At 48.3% G+C, this 22,266-nt stretch overlaps 2 protein-coding genes across 3 annotated transcripts in view; one reads left to right on the top strand and one right to left on the bottom strand.

The window, feature by feature from the left end:
- The window catches only part of PTPRU (protein tyrosine phosphatase receptor type U), a 90,275-nt gene extending 88,983 nt beyond the window's left edge, over nucleotides 1–1,292 (bottom strand). The window contains 1 exon segment of the mRNA XM_017872707.1: nucleotides 1,122–1,292. Within this exon segment, the coding sequence (XP_017728196.1) occupies nucleotides 1,122–1,194 (73 nt within the window). The 5' untranslated portion in view covers nucleotides 1,195–1,292.
- A 5,475-nt stretch (nucleotides 1,293–6,767) lies between these two features.
- Nucleotides 6,768–22,266, top strand: part of MECR (mitochondrial trans-2-enoyl-CoA reductase) — a 37,519-nt gene continuing 22,020 nt past the window's right edge. The window contains exons 1-3 of one of the 2 annotated variants that reach the window (XM_017872705.1): nucleotides 6,768–6,996; nucleotides 21,230–21,327; nucleotides 21,782–21,913. In XM_017872705.1, coding sequence (XP_017728194.1) covers nucleotides 6,821–6,996; nucleotides 21,230–21,327; nucleotides 21,782–21,913 — 406 coding nt within the window. In that variant the 5' untranslated portion in view covers nucleotides 6,768–6,820. Of the gene's footprint in view, nucleotides 6,997–18,422; nucleotides 18,478–21,229; nucleotides 21,328–21,781; nucleotides 21,914–22,266 lie in introns of those variants that run through there. The other variant, XM_017872706.1, reaches the window with a different exon arrangement.

Genomic DNA, 22,266 nt, shown 5'->3' with positions numbered 1-22,266 from the left:
CTGGCCTGGCCCTCCCCTCTCCGCCCGCCGGCCCCTCGCCTGGCCCCCGCTAGCCCGGGCGCCCCGCAGCCCAGGCGCCGCCTCGGATCAGCAGCCCGCCAGCGCCGCGCGGAACTTGCGAAACAACAAACAGTCCGACATGCCCGAGGCGGCGGCTGCGGGGCCCGGTCCTCCACTGAGCCTCGGGCCCTGCCCGACCCGGGCTGCCCAGGGGGCGCCGCCGCGACAACTTGTTCCGGCCCAGCGCGCCACACACGCGCACACGCACACGCGCGCACACACGTCCTGCCACCGCCCCCTCGGGCGGCCCCGGGCCCAGGGCACACTCGCAGCCGCGGCCCAGGCGCGCTCCACACTCGCAACATTCCTGGACGCGCAGCCAGCACACACGAACACATTCGCTCACACTCACATCCGCTCCAGACTCGCTCCCACACACGCATTCCCAGCACACTTGGCATTCACTCGGACCCACGCGGCCCCCGGCGGCACACACCATATACCCCAGGCACTTTCCACACGTACACAGCGCACGGACACACACGTTCCGGACCCGTTCCCACGCCTTCACACATGTACACGGATCTCAAAAGCACACACGCCACACACGCGTTCCCGGATCCACACTCAGGCGGGATCCAGAGAGCACCCCCGGCCACAGGCATAACACAAACACACAACCCATTCTCAGACACAAAACAAACAGCACTCCCAGCCACTGCATGCAAAATACAAACAAATGCAACACACTAGCAGATACAACTCCCGCGATACAACCAAACTCAGATACATACACACACACAACCCACTTGGCCACACAAACACTACACACTGGCAGACCTACAAGACACTCAGCGCACACCCAATGCCTCGATGCACACAACATTCACCCCAACATACTCGCAGACACACATCACCTTTTCTTGCGCACAGAACTCACGGACACACAACATTCGCAGTCACGCAACATCCCGGGCACACAATCGCCCATCCTAGGCTCAGACACACACAGGGAGCACGATCGTAACGCCCGGTCACTCAACACTCACACTTTCTTCCGAGCTACGCCACGGGCCCCGAGGCTCGGCGGGGCAGGCTCGGTCCGGCCGCCGCGCGCTTACCTGCCGGAGTCTCGGTCTCCGGCGCGCAGAGCTGGAAGGTGAGCGCCAGCACCAGCGCCTGGGCACTGCCCATGGTTGGAGCGCCGCCGCCCGTCCCGGGGCCCGGCGCGGGGAACGCCGCCGCCGGAGCCCGAGCCCAGCCAGAGGCGAGCCGGAGCCCTAGCTGGAGCGGAGCGGCTAAGAGGCTGGTGGAGCGGAGTCAAGTGGGGCGCTGGACGTTCTCGAGGCCCGGCCGTCGGTTCGGCGAGTCTCGCGCGCCTGCTCCCTCTGGCCGCGGCGGTGCTGGCAGGCTGGCGGGCGCGCGTCATACGCTAGCCCCGGCGCGCCCCTCCCCCGCTCCCGCATCCTCCCCGCCATGAGGCCCCGCGGCTGGGCCTGGACGCCCACGGACCTCTCCACAGACCGGGCACCAACACTGCCCGGCGAGCACGCTCATGGCCCACGCCTAGCTCCCGTACAGCGCTCTCAGGGACAGTGACCCAGGGACACCCGGCCTCTGTCCCATCCGATGCCTGAATCCCTTCTACCTTGGCTCCTTCAAAAGCGTGTTCTACATACCGCCAGGAACAGGGCGCTCATCACCTGCCAAGAGCGGTTGTTGGGGCTTTGGAAACGCCGGCTTTTAGAAAGTTTATCGTTTCAAGACGTGCAAGTCTACCACCCTCACTAACCCTCACTGGTCCTACTCTAGCCTCAGGCTACACAGGTTAAATATATTTGGGCCTCTACGCAGAACAAGCCCTTGCACTATGATCTGCAAACTCGTTGCTCATTACTATTTAAGACCAGGTACCTTCTATGTATTTTACCCACATGGACTCATTTAATCATCATATATTAGGTATGCAACAATTATATTGCATAGATACTGTTATGCAACAGTATTTGACAGCACCAAGATTTGAATCAAGGTTGTTTGGTTTGAAATAAATAGGGGCTGAGACCTGCCTCCCATCCAGACACCTATTCATTCAACAAATATTTACTGGGGTCTATTCATTTATTCAACAATTACTACAGGCTACGGTAGAGATATAAAACAGACAAAAATTCGCTACTCTCATGGATCTTACATTCCAGTGGGAAAACAAGAAGAGTAAACAACTAAAAAAAAAAAAAAGCGAACCCTCTGGTGTATGTCCCTTATCACTGTCTCATATACCAGGAAATTTGAGGGTGGTGGGGGGACAGGGAAGGGAAGGGGAATTGTTGCAATCTCAGACAGAGCATGGGCTATATGATGAATACATTATCTGTCTCCACCTCTAGAAATAAGCTCCCTTGGGAAAAGACTCATCTTGTATTTCAGTGCCCAGTATCTGGCATTTATTTTATTTTACTTTATTTTATTTTATTTTATTTTATTTCGAGATGGAGTTTCACTCTTGTTGCCCAGGCTGGAGTGCAATGGCGCGGTCTTGGCTCACTGCAACCTCCGTCTCCCAGACTCATACGATTCTCCTGCCTCAGCCTCGCAAGTAACTGGGATTACAGGCAGCCACCACCACGCCTGGCTAATTTTTGTATTTTGATTAGCGACAGGGTTTCACCATATTGGCCAGGGTGGTCTGGAACTCCTGACCTCAGGTGATCCACCTGCCTCCGCCTCCCAAAGTGCTAGAATTACAGGCATGAGCCACTGCGTCCGGCCTCTGGCATGTAACTGATGCTCAGTAAATACTGAATGGATGGAATGAATGAAAGGGAAATGGTCCTAGCCTTCATGAAGCTTACATTCTAGTGGGAGAGCCCAACAGCAAACATGTACATAAATATATCATTACCATCTAATATATGCATGCTAAAGGAAACGAGGGAGTATAATGATAAAGAAGATAGGGAAGGGGCATCTCCTTTAAATAAGTGGTCCAAGAGGGCTTTGCTGTAGAAGTGACATGGTACCATTTGAACGGAGACCTGAAGTATGAGAGGGAGACAACCTCATGCAAATCAGTGGGGAGGAACATTGCAGTCAGAGGGGCCTGTGCAAAGGCAGGAGCTGGTGGGTACAAGCAGCTGCAAGGAAGCCAGGCAGCTGGCATGGAGCAAGTCGGGGGCAGAAGGGAACCAGGTGCAGCTGAACAAGTCAGCAGGGTCTGTAAGTCAGGCAAGAAACTATGAGCAAGGAAGGGGCTTGAGGTTCAACCCTAAGAGCAACGAGTGGCCACTGAAGTGGAGTAATTAAGCAGAAGAGTAATAAGGAGTAATAAGTTCTGATCTCTGGGTTCTGTTTTGTTTTGTTTTGTTTTGTTTTAACAGCTCCAGCTATAAAGACTGCTGAAGTAGGGAAAGTCATAGGCAGATGGGTCTGATCCCTGGGCAGTGACACTGAACAGAGTGTAGGAGTTCAAGGTATATGTAGGCCCTCTCCGTGCCCTGCCCCCTCTCCTAGCTGGCTTCATGCTGAGATAGGCACACCTTGAAGCTGCCCTGGGGCTGGAGGAGGTAGAGTTGAGCGGAGAGTTCCTGGGCTCTTCGTCTCCTCTCTTGTGAGAGCTGATGAGCTCCACGCTGAATTAGGAAAGGGACCAAAAGACACAGAGCAGGCAAGAATCAGACACAGATAATTAAATAGGGAGAGGGAGGCAGAAGCAAGAAGAAATCAAGGGGAAACCTTAGGGAAGAAACTAAGATATAAAGATGCTGGAGCAGAGAGGAGCCAGAGGGGCCCATCCAGAAAAGGAAACTCAAAGAGAGAAAACCAGTGAACAGAAGAAACAACCAAGGGTGCTGTTTGCAGAGGACTCTTGAGGGAGCCTCATAACCAGAGTTTTACCAGTGATCCCATTTTACAGGTGTGGAAACTGAGGTTCAGAGAGCATATGACACTTGCCCAAGATCACACAGCTAGTAAAAGGAGGGTGGGCCCCAGGTTTGAACCCAGATCTGACTGATTCCACATTCCTTTGCTCTTTGCGCAGGGGAAAACGGCAGAGACTATAATGGAGGGAGAAAGAGAACACAAGAAACAGTTAGACAGATGAGAAGAGGACACTCTGCTTTACTTTAAAAAGACCACAAACTTCGGCCGGGCACAGTGGCTCATGCCTGTAATCCCAGCATTTTGGGAGGCAGAGGCGAGGTCAGGAGTTTGAGACCAGCCTGACTAACATGGTGAAACCCTGTCTCTACTAAAAAATAAATAAATAAATACAAAAATTAGCCGGACGTACTTGCGGGCACCTGTAATCCCAGCTACTCGGGAGGCTGAGGCAGGAGAATTGCTTGAACCTGGGAAGTGGAGGTTGCGGTGAGCCAAGATCATCCCATTGCACTCCAGCCTGGGCGACAAGAGTGAAACTCTGTCTCAAAAAAAAAAATAAAAACCCACAAACTTCTATCATCCTTGAAAGAAGAAGGAAATTCCTGGCCCAGAGTGACCAGCCCAAATCTAAGGAAAAGGAGATGGCACCACAGACAGTTCTAGGCCATGAGGAAATTCAATTACCTGCAATTCATGGAATATTTATGACACCTACCCTGTGCCAGGTTCATATCGGGTGCTGGTGTCATAGAGATAAACCAAACATGGCTCCACTCTTGCCTGGAGCACGGAATAAATAAGAGACGATGTACTAAAGGCCATAACACAGCTCCAGAGAAAACACAAAGGCAGCAGCAGATGACCTAGGGAGTTGTGAAACATCAAAGAAATGACATCTGAACCTGGAGTTTTCAAGGCAGGGAAGAGCATTTCAGGCAGAAGGAGTGGCCTGAAAAAAGGCATGAGACACACTGGGGAAGATGGGTATCAAATGCAGCTGGATCACAGGCTATGCATGGTCCAGCAGGAGAAGATGAAGCTGGAAACACAGCGTAGGAGTCAGAGTGCAAAGAATCTTGAATGCAAGGCCAGGAAATCGGACTTGAACCCCTCAGTCAATAGTCCTCAAACTATGCCCCTGCAAGAACCCAGATAGCCTAGACTAAAAGTGAGGGCTATTGGGATGCATAGGAGGCTACAGTCCAGCCCCAAGGAGGAGGACTTGCTGGATGATTCTTCAGGCTTCCTAACTGGGCTTCCCAGAAATTCAGAGGAGCCAGTTTGGTGAAAAAGAGAATGTCGACATCTCAGTGTCACCTAGGGAGTCTTACAACAGAAGGTTATGTTGTACTTCCCAGCTCAAATAGGCCTATGTGTCACTGGGGAAAAGGATAAGCAGGACTGGTCATCGTGTGTGTGCTGGCCCATAAATGTGGGGCCAAGTCTTTCCCCCACAATGGGACACCAACTTTCTCTAATAATCAAAACAAGTACAGATATTTAGTGAGCACAAACCATGAGCCAGACCCTAGTCTGAGAGTTTTATGTGTGATATTTCTCATTTAATCACAATAACCCCCGATAATGTTTATCAAATGCTTCCATGTGCCAAGCATTGTACGAAATGCTTCAGGTGGATAATATCTCACTTGACCCTCACAACTATCTTGAAACAGATAACTAGTATTCCTTCCATTTTAAGAATAAGGAAATGAAGACACAGAGAGGCCTGGTGAAATCAAGGCTTGTCCGAAATCAAATGACTGGAAAATGACAGAGCTAGGACACAAAGCCAGGTTTGTCCGAATCTAGCTCACAGCACTTTGCTGTGCTCTCTTCCTCAGAGGAAAGGCTTGGAGATGGCAAGCTTCAAGTCAATAAAATCCAGAGAAAGGAACTCTTCCTTATCCTTCAAAGCCCTGGCTCAGTATCTTAAAACCTGTTTCCTGGGACACCTGCATCAGAATATTCTTGGGAGCTTGTAAGGATGTAGATTCCTGGAACCCCCATCCGCAAGATTCTAATTCAGTAGGTCTAAGATGGGACCTCGGATTATTTTTATGCACACAGAAGATTTTGAATCACAGGGCTGGCTCCAACAGCACCTCCTCCAAGAGCCCCCACTTCACCCCACTCCATCCCAGAGCACCTCTCTTCAGACTACAGCATTGCACTCTGGCACGAGCCACAGCTCATCTGGGGTTTTAGTAATGTTCATGTCTTCCCTACACCAAAAATAAGACTAGATCCTTCATGGGGCTACACCTTTTTACAAGCATTTCCAGTGTTCCACTTAATCCCTTTCTACACTGTGAGCATTTTGAGAGAGGGCCTTTCTCCTTGTGATTCCTGTCTTATATCTGAACAGAGTTTTTTACAATGCGTTCAGAGTTTCACTTGCCCATGGTGGCCAAGCTAGGAAGTGGCAGGGCTAGGATTTGAACCTAAGTTTTCTAACTCCAAGCCCCGTATTCCTGCCTCCACAGCAGCTTTCCTGTACTCTCCTCAGTGTAGGGAAGTAAGCTTGGCCTCCCTCTGCCGTTACATGGTAGTGGAGATTAAATTAGATAATACCTTAAAGAGCCTGGCTCGGTGAACACTCAATATATTATGTGGAGAAGGGTAAACTGAGGCCAGGGAGAGTAAATGATTTCCTCCAAATCAAACACCAAACTGCAGGGTGTAGACAGGGATATAGGCCAGCCCCAGACTCTCCTTGTTGAGAGAGCAGCTTTGGCGGCCTCGCAAGCTCCGCACCCCCGGACTCACACGCACTGTAACGAGGCGCCACCACGTGGGCAGCGGAGGAAGGAAACGCCCTTCAAAGGGAGCGTTCGGGAGTGGTCACCCGGCGGGGCGGGGCGGGGCGCAGGCGCGCAGTCGCTGGAAGATGACGTAGCCGGGGGCGTCAGGCTCTGTGTTGGTTGGAGGGAGCATGTGGGTCTGCAGCAAGCTGTGGCGGGTGCGAACCGCCGCCCGGCAGTGGCGGGGGCTGCTCCCAGCTTCTGGCTGTCACGGACCTGCCGCCTCCTCCTACTCCGCATCCGCCGAGCCTGCCCGGGTCCGGGCGCTTGTCTATGGGCACCACGGGGATCCAGCCAAGGTCGTCGAGTAAGAGACAGCGCCGAAACCGGGGAAGGGGACTGGGGTTTCTGGAGGGCTTTAAGACGAGCTGTCGACTGGGAAGAGAGGGACAGGGTCCGAGGAAGGGGGCAGAGAATAGCAAGACGAAGCCGAAGCCCAGGGCGCTTTGGGTAGTTCAGAAAGACCGTACTTAAAGGTAGCTGAAGACCCGAGAAGCAATTATCAGGGTATGAATGGCTGATGTTTATTGATCGAGTATTGTGTCAGGCAATCGCTTGTTTAAATGAATGCTCCCATTTAATTGTCACAACAGTGTTTTGGGGTAGTTACTTGATTTATCCCCATTTTGCAGATGAAAACTGAGGCAGAAGAGGTAAAATCACTCGTCCAAGGTCACACAGCCAGTCAGCGACAGTCGGAATTTAAACCTATGTCTGACTGACTGACCTGCCTGAGTTCTTACTCTTCTATTATGATTTTTTGGAAGAAGTTTTCAGAATACTTTTACGTCCATTTGGATCTTCACTTGTCAGTAAAGAGTAGGTCATAGACCATTGTTTCCAGAGGGCAGGGGACTTACCCAGAGTGATATCGCTAATAAGTGATTGGAACGGGACTGGAATCCATGGCTTCTGATTCCAAACTCATGTAAGTTTCTCTCCACTCCACCTTATATGCATCTTGGCTTATAAAAAAAGAGCTGCTTTGGTGCCATACAGACCCAAGTATCTATGTTTGGTCAAATACAGGCTCAACCTCTTACTAGCTGTTTGGTCTTAGAGAAGTCACTCAGCCTCTCGTTACTTTTATGACTTTGTCTTCCTAAAATTCTGTTGGATCTTATTTCATGCTTTTTGCATGTGGTTGATAAAAACAGTATGTCAGTTGCCAACCATTACAAATCTGCACATAAATAGCCATTCAGAAGGGCTATCGGGCCACTGAAGTGGAGCTAAGGCAAAAGCACAGGTCTGAGAATCAGAATACTTGCAAATCCTTGTCCTAGCTTTGCATTTGGCAAGTTACTGAGGTTCTCTGAGCCTTGGTTTCATCATCTTTAAAAATGGAGACAGTACAGACAAAGTTCATAGTGGTAATCAGCTAAGATCTGTGCAGTGCTCTCCACCAAAGAACACCTGCATACTCTTGTGCAGTACCTTCTTTTTAACTCTTTGATTCCCAGCAAATAGTCTGATTATTTTCCAAAGGATAGGCAAATGTGGCATTACTTTAATGGTTAAAATTCGGGCTAGAGCTGGTCACGGTGGCTCACACCTGTAATCCCAGCACTTAGGGAGGCTGAGGCGGGTGGATCACCTGAGGTCACGAGTTCTAGACCAGTCTGGCCAACGTGGCGAAACCCCATCTCTACTAAAAATACAAAAAAATTAGCCGGGCTTGGTGGTGGGTGCCTGTAGTCGCCGCTGCTCAGGAGGCTGAGGCAGGAGAATCACTTGAACCGAGGAGGCAGAGGTTGCAGTGAGCCGAGATTGCACCACTGCACTCCAGCCTGGGTGACAGAGTGAGACTCCGTCTCAAAAAAAAAAAAAATTCAAGCTAGATGTTTTGACAGGTTGTGAGGATAAGCCTCAGATAAATTCAAGGTCATGCAATCAGCCTAGCCACGTCCAGCATTACAGAAATTGAAAAGAATGTCAAGAAGACACATCAGTCAGTAAACTCCAAATTGTATGTTGATCGCAGGTAATAAAGCGTTGTGTCAGGGAAGACGCCTCACTAAGGACTGTGTTGTAAGGAACTGGTACAGCTCTGATGAGCACTCCTCCATTTCCAGGAACGTACACCAAATGAGAACAACATAGTGTCTCTCCCACGGACTTGTAGTTTGTGTCTGCAGCAGGACCTGCTACAGAACAGATGCTCCTAAAATGTTAGTTCAATCTAAATCTAAATTTCCGGAAAAAGTGCACCTTTTATTAAGTTCTGCTGTGGTGATGAGGAAGGCCTGGGAAAGTTCAGCTGAATGCAGTTGCCTCCTAATTGATTCCCTCCTCTTGGAGAGCCAAAGAAGCTGAAACAGACTGGTCTGTTTGCAGATGCCACTTGGGAAATAAATAAATAAATAAAAAGACAGCTTCTATTATTTCCTTCTGTGGAACTTCAGTAATTTCCCTCTAGTTCAAAACATGATACTTCCGGCCGGGTGCCGTGGCTCATGCCTGTAATCCCTGCACTTTGGGAGGCTGACGTGGGCAGATCATGGCGAAACCCTGTCTCTACTAAAAATACAAAAATTAGCTGGGTACAGTGGTGCACGCCTGTAGTCCCAGCTACTCGGGAGACTGAGGCAGGAGAATTGCCTGAACCGGGAGGCAGAGGTTGCAGTGAGCCAAGATCGCACCATTGAACTTTAGCCTGGATGACAGAGCAAGACTTCCTCTCAAAAAGAAAAAAAAAAGATACTTCCACAAAGCATTATATTCAACTTTGGCTTCACAGCACAGTCACCATTTGTAGTGCTTTTATTTTTTGTATTTGCCCACATAAAATATCAGACAGCTTTTATTTTTTATATATTTATTTATTTATTTTGAGATGAGATCAAGCCATATTGCCCAGGCTGGTCTTGAACTCCTGGGCTCAAGGGATCCTCCTGCCTCAGCCTCCTGAGTAGCAGGGATTGCAGGTGTGTACCACCACACCCAGCTTGACCTGTAGTGCTTTTAGAAACTACCGTACATATTCCTAGGCCCCACTCCTGAGGTACTTAGTAGGTCTGTGCTGGCTTGGAGCATCTGTTTTTTTCAAAGCTCTCCAGGTATCTCTGCTGCTCAGGCCAGGCTTGAGAACCACTGCCCTGTGGATAGATTGTCAGACAAGCAGTAATTCTCCCCGTGCTCCAGAAGGGCAACTTTCCTTTCTGACCCAGATTCAGGCGGCTTTACTTGTTCTCATATGGACTGAATCCAGAGACTGGGATTCTCTTTGTAGTCATGTCTTCGAGGTTTAGGGTAACCACACTGTCACAGAAAGAATCAGGTGTCCTTTACACATCCTAGTAACTAGGTGTCTGGGTCAGGTTACACCAGGTACGGGTCATGGGACTACCTAGAGTCTGAACAGAGCATTCTCAGACCTAGTGTGGTTTGTGATGCTTGCGCTGTGGGCCACACCTCTGCAAGCAGGAGGGAAGGAATGAGGAACAGCCTGCTGAGGTCTGACTTCTCAAAAGGAGGCCTCCAGGTTTCTCCTGTTCTCACGTCCCTGTTTTCATTCCTGTTGGCCTCCAAACATTGCAGCTGTTCTCTCCTAAGCCATTTTGCCCTGTTGCTTAATTTCTTTCCCTTTCTTCCAAAATGGGATCCCCTAAATAAGTATTTGGGCCTTTTTTATTTAAAAGATTAAACTGCGGATCTAAGTAAAGACTGTGCAGAAGAATGACAAACATTCGAGAAATTTCAGAGTTCTCCATAGCCACTGTCCCTTGTGCAGAGTTCTAGATTCCCTACCAGATAGTTCCCAGAAACCCAGGGGCCATGCATGGTGGCTCATGCCTGTAATCCCAGAACTTTGGGAGGCTGAGGTGGGCAGATCACCAGAGGTCAGGAGTTCGAGACCAACGTATCAAAACCCTGTCTCTACTAAAAATACAAAAATTAGCCGGGCACAGTGGTGCGTGCCTGTAATCCTAGCTACTTGGGAGACTGAGGCAGGAGAATCGCTTGAACCCAGGAGGCGGAGGTTACAGTGAGCTGAGATAGCACCACTGCACTCCAACCTCGGCGACAGAGTGAGATTCTGTCTCAAAAAAAAAAAAAAAAAAAAAGATAGTTCCCAGAAACCTTTAGTTCTTCTCTTGCCTTCTTTTTTTCCTGAAAGTCCCCTCAGAACTTTACCATTCTCTGGATCTTCTGGTGAAAACAGCTTTCATTTATTGAAAAGCTGTATAGCAAGCATTGGGCTTTATAAATGCTGCCTATATATTATGGGGTTTTAAAATCACAGCAATCCAGTTTGATTATTATTACTTCTACTTTACAGATAACGAAATTGAAGCTCAAGTAGATTGAAAGGCACTTATCCAAGATCATACAGCTAGGATGCCCCTTCTTTATTAAAAGCCCTTGATATAGACATAGGCCTGAGGAAACAATGGCAGTCACCTCAAATGATTTTTTAAATAAACTTTAAAAAATATATTAAATAAAATATATAGATGGGGTTTCACCATGTTGCCCAAGATGATCTCAAACGCCTGAGCTCAAGCGATCCTCCTGCCTCAACCTCCCAAGGTCTCAAATGATTTTTGAGAATGTGATGGACTATAAAATTGGGAAAAAGCTATTGTAGGTCATTCAGGTAACCCCAAGTTCCTATGCTATAGAAAGGGCAGCTCCAACCTTGGGAAACTTTAGAAATACCATTGTCTGTCTCTTCCCCTTTTCAGGATCCCGAGACTTTTGTAAAACAGCATCCTGATCATCTTGGCTTTCTCACCTGCCTGCTGCTAGTACAAGAATGAAAATGAGCTAGAAAACCCGTGGACATATACCCATTCTGTCTTTTTGTTTTTGTTTCTTTTTTGAGATAGAGTCTGGCTCTGTCCCCCAGGCTGGAGTGCAGTGGTGCGATCTTGGCTCACTGCAACCTCCACCTCCCAAGTTCAAGTGATTCTCCTGCCTCAGCCTCCTGAGTAGCTGGGATTACAGGTGCGTGCCACCATGCCCAGCTAATTTTTTTTATTTTTAGTAGAGACGGGGTTTCGCCATGTTGGCCAGGCTGGTCTTGAACTCCTGACCTCAGGTGATCTGCCCACCTCAGCCTCCCAAAGTGCTGGGATTACAGGTGTGAGCCACTGCATCCAGCCTCTCCATTCTGTCTTAAGCCAGATGGACTTTGGAGGAGCAGGTGGTGGGGCCCCAGGCTATCCATTCTCACTATAGGGCACTGTTTACTCTCAGGAATTTCTTCTTTTTACGGTTAATATAAAGCAAAACTGCAGGTGACTTGATTGTTAAACCCAAATTTTAGTACTTTGGAAAAAAAATCGCATTCTGGGTTTGGTGCTCTGTTTAGAGCCCTTTGTTGTGGCCATGAATGGAGTGGGAACAGAAGGCATGGATGTAGTAAGTTGGCCAGCATGTATTCTTTGAGAGTTTACTGAGTGCAAGCCACTGAGGGTACAGAGTTGAATCTGTTGTGGTCATTGCCCTCAGAGCCTCACAGCCTAGTCCAGTAGAAAGACCACCAACGTCCAGTGGTGTAAATGCTGTGATGGGATATGTTCAGAGTGCTGTGGTCACCCAGAAGAGGGGTGCCTAACCCCCTCGGGGTAGTCAGAGTCTTCTCTGAAGAGACAGGGTGTAAACTGAGTGCCCCAGAGATCCAGTGAGCAGTATATGAGGAAAGTGGAAAAACGTCCCAAGCAGAGGAACCTACATGTGCAAAGACCCCGAGGGCAGAGAAAACATGGTGTGTCTGATCAGTCCGTATTTGTTGACTGCCCACTGTGCACTCATATGTAATCCTGTGAGAAAGGTGTCTGCTGAAACCAGCTCAGAAGGGACTACCCTCAGATCACAGGGCTCAAGCCTAAGCAGATTCCACATTCTATAACTCGTACATTACCTTCCATCGGGCCTTCAGACTAGGCTATGGAGTTTAAGGCCAAGCCCTGCTACCCTGATTTTCTCATTGTTGCCGCTGAAGGTGAAAGCTGCAGGCACACCCCCTAGGAATTACACAAAAGACTGGGGTTTTCCCTCCATCCAGAGAGTCCAGGAGGAAAGCTGCCCCTCGGTGCCACTCCAAGTTGTCTCTTGCCCTGTCCTAGCAGCTCTCTGGGATGAACTGGCCTTTCCCACCCTGGGTGAGGTGGGAGGGGTCTTCATTTTAGAGAAGAAAAAGCAAAGATGACACAAGGTGAACCTGTGACTTGGGATGTTTCTTGCCTGTGTTCCAGTCCCACCTCTGCCACCAATTATGGCAGTAAGGAAATCACGTTAGTCTCCAATTATCTTCAGTTACTCCTTGATAAAATGAAGAGTGACCAAGGTCAGCAGTGGTAAATACGGGTATGTGTGCTGTCCCCACGCAGACCTTCACAGCTCCTTTCTATAGACCTCAAAACGTACACTCCTCTTTATCACATTCTCCCCAGACAACACTCTTCCTGCCAAGACAAAATGGGCCCTCAACATCCTTCTCAGCATAACACTGCAGCCATGGAAATTATCATGAGACGTGAATCCTCTTTGCTCCAACAGTTGTCCAGCTCTGACAATTCTATGAAAGTAACGCAGGCATTGACTGCGTGCTCACCAGTGGTTGTTCCAGCAGCCTCCAGGGAGCAATGGTTTGACTTGAAATCTGGGATCCTGGGCACAAGATTTCACCAGGGACCCTCCCTTGGCCCTTGGTTGGTTACACAATCAATAGCCCTCCCAGCCTCCAGCCAGACGGGAGCTGCATGGTTGTGTTTTTACCTGTCAAAGAGATCCAAGCAGCTTGCAGGCAGGCAGGGACTGTGCAAGCTGAGTGACAGACACTGCAACTCCCTTGTAGTGGAGTGTCGGCAGATGTAGAATCTCATGGGGCCCGCAGACTTTCTGGTCCTCTTAGTTTAGGGAAAGTAGGGGATTGAGAAGGTTTCTTTGCTAACTGGGTAGAAACTTCCAGAAGTTGCCCTAAGTTTCTGATACCTTCAGTTCAAAATGATTGTGCTAAAGAGCCGAAAAATGAGTCCTGAATGGTGGGAGTCCTGGAAGCCGTAAGAGGTGCAGGGAGGGTGTGGTTGTGTCCAGCACACCAAACCACATGGAACAAAGGAGCTTTGCTCAGGTAAAGGAGCTCTCCCTGAGAGCCCAGGACTCCCTCATTTCCCAGGGAGCCAGGCCCTTACAAGCTGTGAGCTGAGGAACTTCATTCCTTTACAATTGCCTAGTTGTGCCCTGGTTATTAATTATTAGTCAAATCCCAGAACAATGTACCTAGCACACCAGGCATTTCACTGAATCACAGAAGGCAGCTTGGTGACCAGGGGACCGCAGATAGACTGGGGAGGACCACATGAGGGTCAGTTACATTCACCCAGTGCCCTGTGATGACACAAACGTTCTTGGTTCTGTACTGAGTAGATGACAAAGTCTCTGGCCAGTGACAATTTCTCCCTACCTGTTCTTCCTGCTCGAAATGATATTGACCATTTGATGTGATTGAGTAAAAGATGAAAGATAAGTACAAATGATTGCTAATTAAATGTGGAACGCAGGAAAGATATCTCAGCAGAGCTAGCTAATGCCCACCTTACACAGCAAGTATAACTGTGCCAGTCTCCGGGGCACTGGCCTCTTTTCCCCCCTCTCAAAAGGCTCTTTCTTCTGCCTGCTTTTGTCTCCCTTGTACTTCGTATGGCATCACAGGTGTACAGCCTTGGCCTCAAAGGAGCCATTGTGACCTTATCCAGGCTGGGATCTGTTGATTGAGGACAGTGGCATCCCCTCAAGTTGCATGGCGCCATTACACTCACAGAGGGAGGACGTGAACGGTATGGGGGAAGCAATTTGAGATCTAGCCAGGCTGGGTTGGGTGCCTCATTTGTACTCCAAAACATAGCCACTGTTTCCTTTAGTGAGTTTTTTTTTTTTTAAGAACGGGGAAGAAATTGCTGTCATTACACTAGAGGTTTAACTCTTGGAATTCAGACTTGGTCCCTGTTTTCCCTCCTGTCTCAGCAGAATGGTATCCTTGACGACGTGGTTAGCACTGTCTGCGGGAACAGCAGTGTGTGTGTGGTATTGATGGCATTCCCTGGGGCAGGCCAAGGCTGGCCTCCCTGGTGAGTGGCAGCTGGACCCCCTGACCCCCAGGCTTGCAGCAAGTGTGGGGCCAGCCCCCGCCACCATCCACCTGTGTTTGTAGCTTCAACTTAACTTCCCATCTCCTAGACCCTCACCCCTGCTTGGCCCTCTTCACTCTCCTTCCTCCCACTTCGGTGAATCTCAAATGACAGAGCTGCTGGCTTCCCAGAAGACAAAGAAGAGAACCAGGGGCCCAGAGCATGGTTTCTCAAACTGCTGTTTGGGGCAGGCTGCACTGTGAAAATATTGTAGTGTTCCCAGCCCGTGTTAAATCTGGAAAGCTCTGGGTGACACAGGCCACATGGGTTTCTTTATTTGGGGACTTCTCAGAGCCTTTATGACTAACGTGTAGTCAGAATCTTAGAAAAGGGGCTTAGTAGGCAGCATTTCCCAAACGAACTGGATCCCAGGAAATACCTAACAGCCAGGCGTGGTGGCTCACGCCTGTAATCCCAGCATTTTGGGAGGCTAAGGCAGGTGGATCACGAGGTCAGGAGTTTGAGACCAGCCTGACCAACATGGTGAAACCCTGTCTCTACTAAAAATAGAAAAAAAAAAATTAGCTGGGCATGGTGGCACGCACCTGTAATTCCAGCTACTCAGGAGGCTGAGGCAGAATTCCTTGAATCTGGGAGGCAGAGCTTGCAGTGAGCCGAGATTGCACCACAGCACTCCAGTCCGGGTGACAAAGCGAGACTCTGTCTCAAAAAAATAAAGAAAAGGCCAGGTGCCGTGGCTCACGCCTGTAATCCCAGCACTTTGGGAGGCCAAGGCGGACAGATCACGAGGTCAGGAGATCGAGACCATCCTGGCTAACACAGTGAAACCCCGTCTCTACTAAAAATACAAAAAATTTAGCCAGGCGTGGCGGTGTGCACCTGTAATCCCAGCTGCTGGGGAGGCTGTGGCAGGAGAATGGCATGAACCTGAGAGGCGGAGCTTGCAGTGAGCCGACATCGCACCACTACACTCCAGCCTGGGTGACAGAGCAAGACTCTGTCTCAAAAAAAAAAAAAAAGAAAGAAATACCTAACAGCATCTCCAAGGAAAATTCAGCACACACAGCGTAGTGAATGCTGGTGTAGTGTTCAACAGCCTGCATTTTGGAGTCTAGCTTAAGATCAAGACTCTTGAGCAAATTATTTCTCTGAGCCTCAGTTTCCTCTGCTTTAAATTTGGGTGATACCACCCTCCACATAGGCATTTTGAGGACTGAACGGCATCATGTATATAAAATGTTAAGCATACTTGGAGCTCAGTAAGCCATCAACATAAGTTGTCATTTCGTTGTTGAGTGACATCACCCAGAATAGGTTTTTCGACTCTCCTAGACGCCACGCCACTGCCAACTCACAGTTCTATATGTCTAACCCTGAGCACTCTCTGCTCTGTATCCATACTGCAGGTCACCTGTGTCCCCTCTCCAAATCTACTCTTCCTTCCTCCCTGGCTCAGCATTCAGTTGTCCAAGCCAAAGTCCAAGTCATCAAAGACTTCCCTTCCCTCCCGCCACATGGAACTGGTCACCAAGTGACATTAGTGTTGCTTATTTAAGAGATTTTACGTTACTGAATCCTTCTCTCCATTCTCATGGCTCTTATGCATATTACACCTGTTGCCTGGTCTACTCCTGGGTCAGATTCTTTGTCATTCCCTCTGGCAGGAAAACCTTTTGTCTTTTCTCCATCCACCCTGTAAATGCCTATTTATCCTTCAACTTATGGTATCCTTTCTTCCAAAAACCCTTTTCGAATCTTCTGTTTTCTTCCTCCCACCAGGCTGGACACTGTCAGCCAACTTTAGCACCACAAGCCTCCTTCTGTTACAGCCCTTCTCCCAGTGTTTCCATGGATGCGTTCCCAGTCCATCAAGGCCCTGAGAAGGGGATTTGTTTTATTTATTTATTTTTTCCTGAGACAGGGTCTCTTGTTGCCAAGGCTAGAGTGCAGTGGTCATTCACAGGTGTGATGATGGTACACAATAGCCTTGAACTCCTGAGCACGAGCAACTCTCCTTCCTCAGCCTCCCAAGCAGCTGGGACTACAGATGCATGCTACCATGCCCACCTTTATTCATCATGAAGCCCCTTGGCACAGTATCTGGCACTTTGACTGTCAGTAAATATTTGTTGAATTACGTTTACTTGAATTTTCCAAAAAGTTGCTGTCTTCCTTTCAGTGACTCACTGATTCTTTTCAGAGGTATAACCAGGAAATTGTTTCAAAGGTTTCTTTGGATATTCCTACAACTGATAACAGATGCCATTTCTTCAGCATCTACTGTGTAGGTACTACCATAAATGCTTTACATACATTAACTCATTTAATCCTGTGAACTGAGTTCTCGTGTTATCCCATTTTATAGGGGAATATTCTGAGGTTTATCTAGCTGATAAATGACCAAGGTAGGATTCAAACCCAAGGCTGCCTGCTTCACTCCAGATCCGTGCTCTACCCATCATCTGTGAACTGAGATCTACCTATATTCTCATCTTGACCACAGTCATTCAGATTTTTAAGAAGTGCAGTCTCGCTGCATATGTGATGTGTATGCCTAGACTGAATGCGCTTAAGGATAATCTCCATCTTTATTTGAGCCCATCTTTCAGGAGTATTTTCATAAACAGCCTAGAAAGAGGAAGAGCAAGTACAAACAGCTAAGGCCCTTTGGTTTGGGCCCCGCCCCTGATTTCCTTAATGACTGGCACTTTTTTTTTCTTTTGAAACGGAGTCTCACTTTGTCGCCCAGGTTGGAGTACAGTGGTGTGATCTCCACTTGTTGCAACCTCTGCCTCCCAGGTTCAAGCAGTTCTCCTGCCTCAGCCTCCCAAGTAGCTGGAACTACAGGAACACACCACCACGCCTGGCTAATTTTTGAATTTTTTTTTTTTTTTTTAGTAGAGACAGGGTTTCGCCATATTGGCCAGGCTGGTCTCCAACTCCTGACCTCAATTGATCCACCCACCTCGGCCTCCCAAAATGCTTGGATTGCAGGCATGAGCCATCACGCCTGGCCATGACTGGCACTTATGCCACATTTTCTCACTAGTGAGAAAAGTTTGATCCCAAACATTTATTCAACAGTGAGTTGAGACTAAAAGTTCTCTGCCCTCTGGGAGCTCACAGTCTAACAAGGAGACAGCACATACACACACATTCTGACTAACAAAACTAGGTGATAAGTAGAAAGAGCTCTGAACTCAGAGTCTGAAAGACCTGAATCCAAGTCTGCATTTGCATCTGCAGTTCCAAAATCCTGAAAGCTCTGGAAACTGACAGTTTTTTTCTATAATTTATTTGAAGGAAACCTGATCTAACATGAGGTTTTTATGTGGTCTTTATTCATCTCACTTAGCATGAGTATTCCTACATTTTGCTGCAGAAACATTCATGTGTCTGATCACAGGGTGCTGCAACAGCCCCCAGTGGGTATGTAGATAATACATGGCCCCAAGAGTTTTGGAAAAGGGATTGTGAACCTATGTCTTCTCCTGATGAATTGACAAAAATGTGTGAAATGGCTTCACAAACTAAACATTAGTAAACTCGTATGAGATAGTCTTAAATGGCATGATGTATAATTCTGTACAATGGGAGCACCGAGCAAGTGATTTTTTTTTTTTTTCTGGACTAGGAGGAGGGTCGAAAGATGTCTTAAGGGAAGTAAACTTTGAACTGGGCCTTGAAGGGTGAGTTGAATTCCTCACTTCATAGAGAAGCTGTGGAAGAAACATTCTGGACTGTAGGAAGAACGTATAGAAAATGTGTAGAAAAAACGTCTTTAAACAGCTTGAGCACATGAACTTTGTCAGTTTACAGAAAACCTCTGATGATCTGTGAGAATGGAGGAGAGAAGTGCTGTGGATAATATAAAGGGGCAGCTAGTCGAAAATCCATTTGCTCTGGGCAGGATTTTTCTTTTGAATGCAGACTTAATACACACATTGAGAGTGAAACATCACTATCTGGGCTGATGCCTCCTTGCTTTGTGCCCACCTGTTAGCGCTCCCTCCCTCTCCCCATAAGGCAACTGCAGCCAGTCCAGCCTGTGCTCATTTCACTGCCCTCTGCTTGGTGTGGGGTCAGCACCTTACCTGCTGGCTTCTCTAGATCACACTGCCAGGTTCAAATCAGGTCAGCCACTTGCTACTTTGTAGTGGCCGTGAGCAAGTTATTTACCTCTTAGAGCCTTTGTTCCTCAGCTGTAAAAGCAGAACAATAGTATGAGAGCTATTATAATAGGAAAGCTGGCAGGTAAAGCACTTAGCGGTGTGCCTGACTGGTAAGCACTGAGTAAACAGTACTTATTACTATTGCAAGGACTCCCCATCCTCCAGCTATGTGTAAATACATACATTCCTTAATTGAGTAGCTGGGACTACAGGCACACACCACCACACCTGGCTAATTTTTGTATTTTTAGTAGAGATGGGGTTTCACTAGGTTGACCAGGCTGGTCTCGACCTCCTGACCTCGTGATGCATCCACCTCAGCCTCCCAAAGTGCTGGGATTACAGGCGTGAGCCACCACGCCCAGCTATTATTAAACATTTCTTGAAAATCACACTTTCACCACAAGATCAAGCCTGCGGTATAATTAAAAGGTCAGATTTCTGCAGGAAGTAGGTGGAATTACATCGGCTTAGTTTGGTGATACTGTTGCCTAATGCTAAGAACCTCTTGTTGGCAGTTTTATGTGTCTTGGGTAAGTAAAAATGAATTATTACTTAATAAATGCATTTGGGCAGAGGGAAACATTACAAACATGAAATCTTAGGGGTGTGGAGAAAGAAAGAGAGCAGTCACTGGTGATTAAAAAGTCACAGGCCCCTTGGGTCTAGTACACTGACCAGTACTATCTGGTTGGCAGATCTCCTTGTTTAAAAACCTTTTTTGAAATAACAAAGTAACACATGCACATTGCAACTTGGCCTCCCGCAAAAGCTTTCTTGCAGGTTTTGCCCATTAAGCAAAGTTTCAGTGGGATAAAGATGTTGCCACCGTGGTGTCCAAGACCCACCACGAGCAGAGGGACTTACCACTGACTTCACATGGAAGAGGCTCCCAGAGGGGATCAGGTTCAAACCACTACTGCAACTCTGTTTTACAAATGGAGAAACAGAGGCCTAGAGCAGAGAAGAAACTTGCCCATGGTGACCCAGGCATCCTGCGGTTGAGCTTTACACCCAGGACCCTCAGCCCTCCACCCAGGGTCCTTTCTGCCAGACTAGAATCCTCCTCCAGAAGGGACATCACTCAGAGTGAATCACGGCCACCCAGGGAGTTCTTTGTGAACTACACAGGCCATCTCCCCATTACCCCCACACTCCGCAACTAACAGAGATATCTCCCCTCCCCTGTATATGTTAGGACCAAGAATAAAATCAAACAGGTGGAGGACATGTCAGCTAGCCTGGGGTTTCCCAGGTATGCCTGTTGGTAAGAACTACTTGGGGTGCCCTCATCTGGAGATTCTGGCTCAGTAATTCAGAGGTAGGCCTGGTAATTTATATCCATGAGCATACCAGGTAATTCTTATAACCAAGCGAGTTTTGGGAAACACAGGGCTCATCTAGGCCAGCAGAGGTTTCCTGTCCCAGAGAGGGCAGTGGGGTTGAAAGGCCAGGCGCAGTGGCTCACACCTGTAATCCCAACACTTTAGGAGGCCGAGGCAGGCGGATCACAAGGTCAGGAGTTCACGACCAGCCTGGCCAACATAGTGAAACCCCATCTCTACTAAAAATTAAAAAAAAAAATTAGCTGGGCGTGGTGGCAAGCACCTGTAGTACCAGCTTCTTGGGAGGCTGAGGCAGGAGAATCGCTTGAACCCGGGAGGCAAAGGTTGCAGTGAGCCGAGATTGCGCCATTGCACTCCAGCCTGGGCGACACAGTGAGACTCCGTCTTTAACAAAAAAAAAAGAAAAACACTGTAGATTTTCCACTTGCAGTTAATGAGAGTCAACCTGTATCCTATGTTGATTTCTTTTTTTTTTTTTTTTGAGACAAAGTCTTGCTTTGTCACCCAGGATGGATGGCACAATCTCAGCTCACTACACTCTCTGTCTCCCACATTCAAGCAATTATTCTGCCTCAACCACCCGAGTGGCTGGGATTACAGGCACCCACCACCATGCCCGGCTAATTTTTGTATTTTAGTAGAGACAGGTTTTCGCCATGTTGGCCAGGCTGGTCTTGAACTCCTGACCTCAGGTGATCCGCCTGTCTCGGCCTTCCAAAGTGCTGGGATTACAGGCATGAGCCACCGCGCCCAGCCTTCTGTGTTGATTTCTTACGGTACCTCTCTTTTATAACAGAACCATAATTCCTGGGCACACATGGCAGCTCAGAAATGTTGCCTGACCTACTTTGGGGAGATGATTTGAGCGAAACACCCAATCTAGCCTGGATGACATGAACATCTCCGTTTGGCTTTGTGCTTAGACTCAAGAACCTGGAGCTAGCTGCTGTGGGAGGATCAGATGTCCGTGTGAAGATGCTGGCGGCCCCTATCAATCCATCTGACATAAATATGATCCAAGGTAACCTTGGTTTCTGTGGCTTATGTTAATTGGCTTTTTTGTTCAGCTGCCACCTCATTTTCATTCCTCCTCAGGTGTGGGTGTGAAATGCCTGTGATTAGCAGCAGCTGTTCTCCAGATGAGCCGTCTACAGGCTGTGTCAGCCCTGTCTGGCCTCCCTTTTCTGGAATGTGAGGAATTTTGAGAAGAAGATTGCAGTGGGGAGTAAACTAAACCTTGTGAAGTGCCTACGACATGCTGGTTTTATTTCATATGTTATCTGATCTTCATAATAACCATGAACACTAAAGAATATCGTCCCCCTATACAGACAAGTAAGCTGAGGCTCAGAGGTTGGTTAGGCAGACAGTCCAAAGCAGAGCCCAGATCAGGCCTAGGATGGCATGGACTCAAGTCCATACTCTTTCACTGCCCAAACATCACTGGTTGACCCTTTAATGCTCTTCTTCCTCAGGAAACTACGGCCTCCTTCCCGAACTGCCAGCTGTTGGAGGGAACGAAGGTGTTGCACAGGTGGTAGCAGTGGGCAGCAGTGTGACCGGGCTGAAGCCAGGAGATTGGGTGATTCCAGCAAATGCTGGTTTGGGTGAGTTTCTCCAGGTGTCAGCTGCCTTTTCATTCTTCCAGATCCTATTTCACCCACTCTGTAGACATCCACTGATTGGCTCAGTGTACCTGGGTAAGGCAGGTTTATTTTTATTTTATTTTATTTTATTTATTTATTGAGACCAAGTTTTGCTCTTATTGCCCAGGCTGGAGTGCAATGGTGCAATCTCGGTTCACCACAACCTCCGCCTCCCAGGTTCAAGCGATTCTCCTGCCTCAGCCTCCCAAGTAGCTGGGATTACAGGTGCCTACCACCACACCCAGCTAATTTTGTATTTTAGTAGAGATGGGGTTTCACCATGTTGGCCAGGCTAGGTCTCAAACTCCTGACCT

This window comes from Rhinopithecus bieti, unplaced genomic scaffold, assembly GCF_001698545.2.
Source record: "Rhinopithecus bieti isolate Rb0 unplaced genomic scaffold, ASM169854v2 scaffold_7649, whole genome shotgun sequence".
Taxonomy (NCBI): Eukaryota; Metazoa; Chordata; class Mammalia; order Primates; family Cercopithecidae; genus Rhinopithecus; species Rhinopithecus bieti.
The sequence above is the reverse complement of the archived record's forward strand: the minus strand, read 5'-3'. Positions and strand labels throughout refer to the sequence as shown.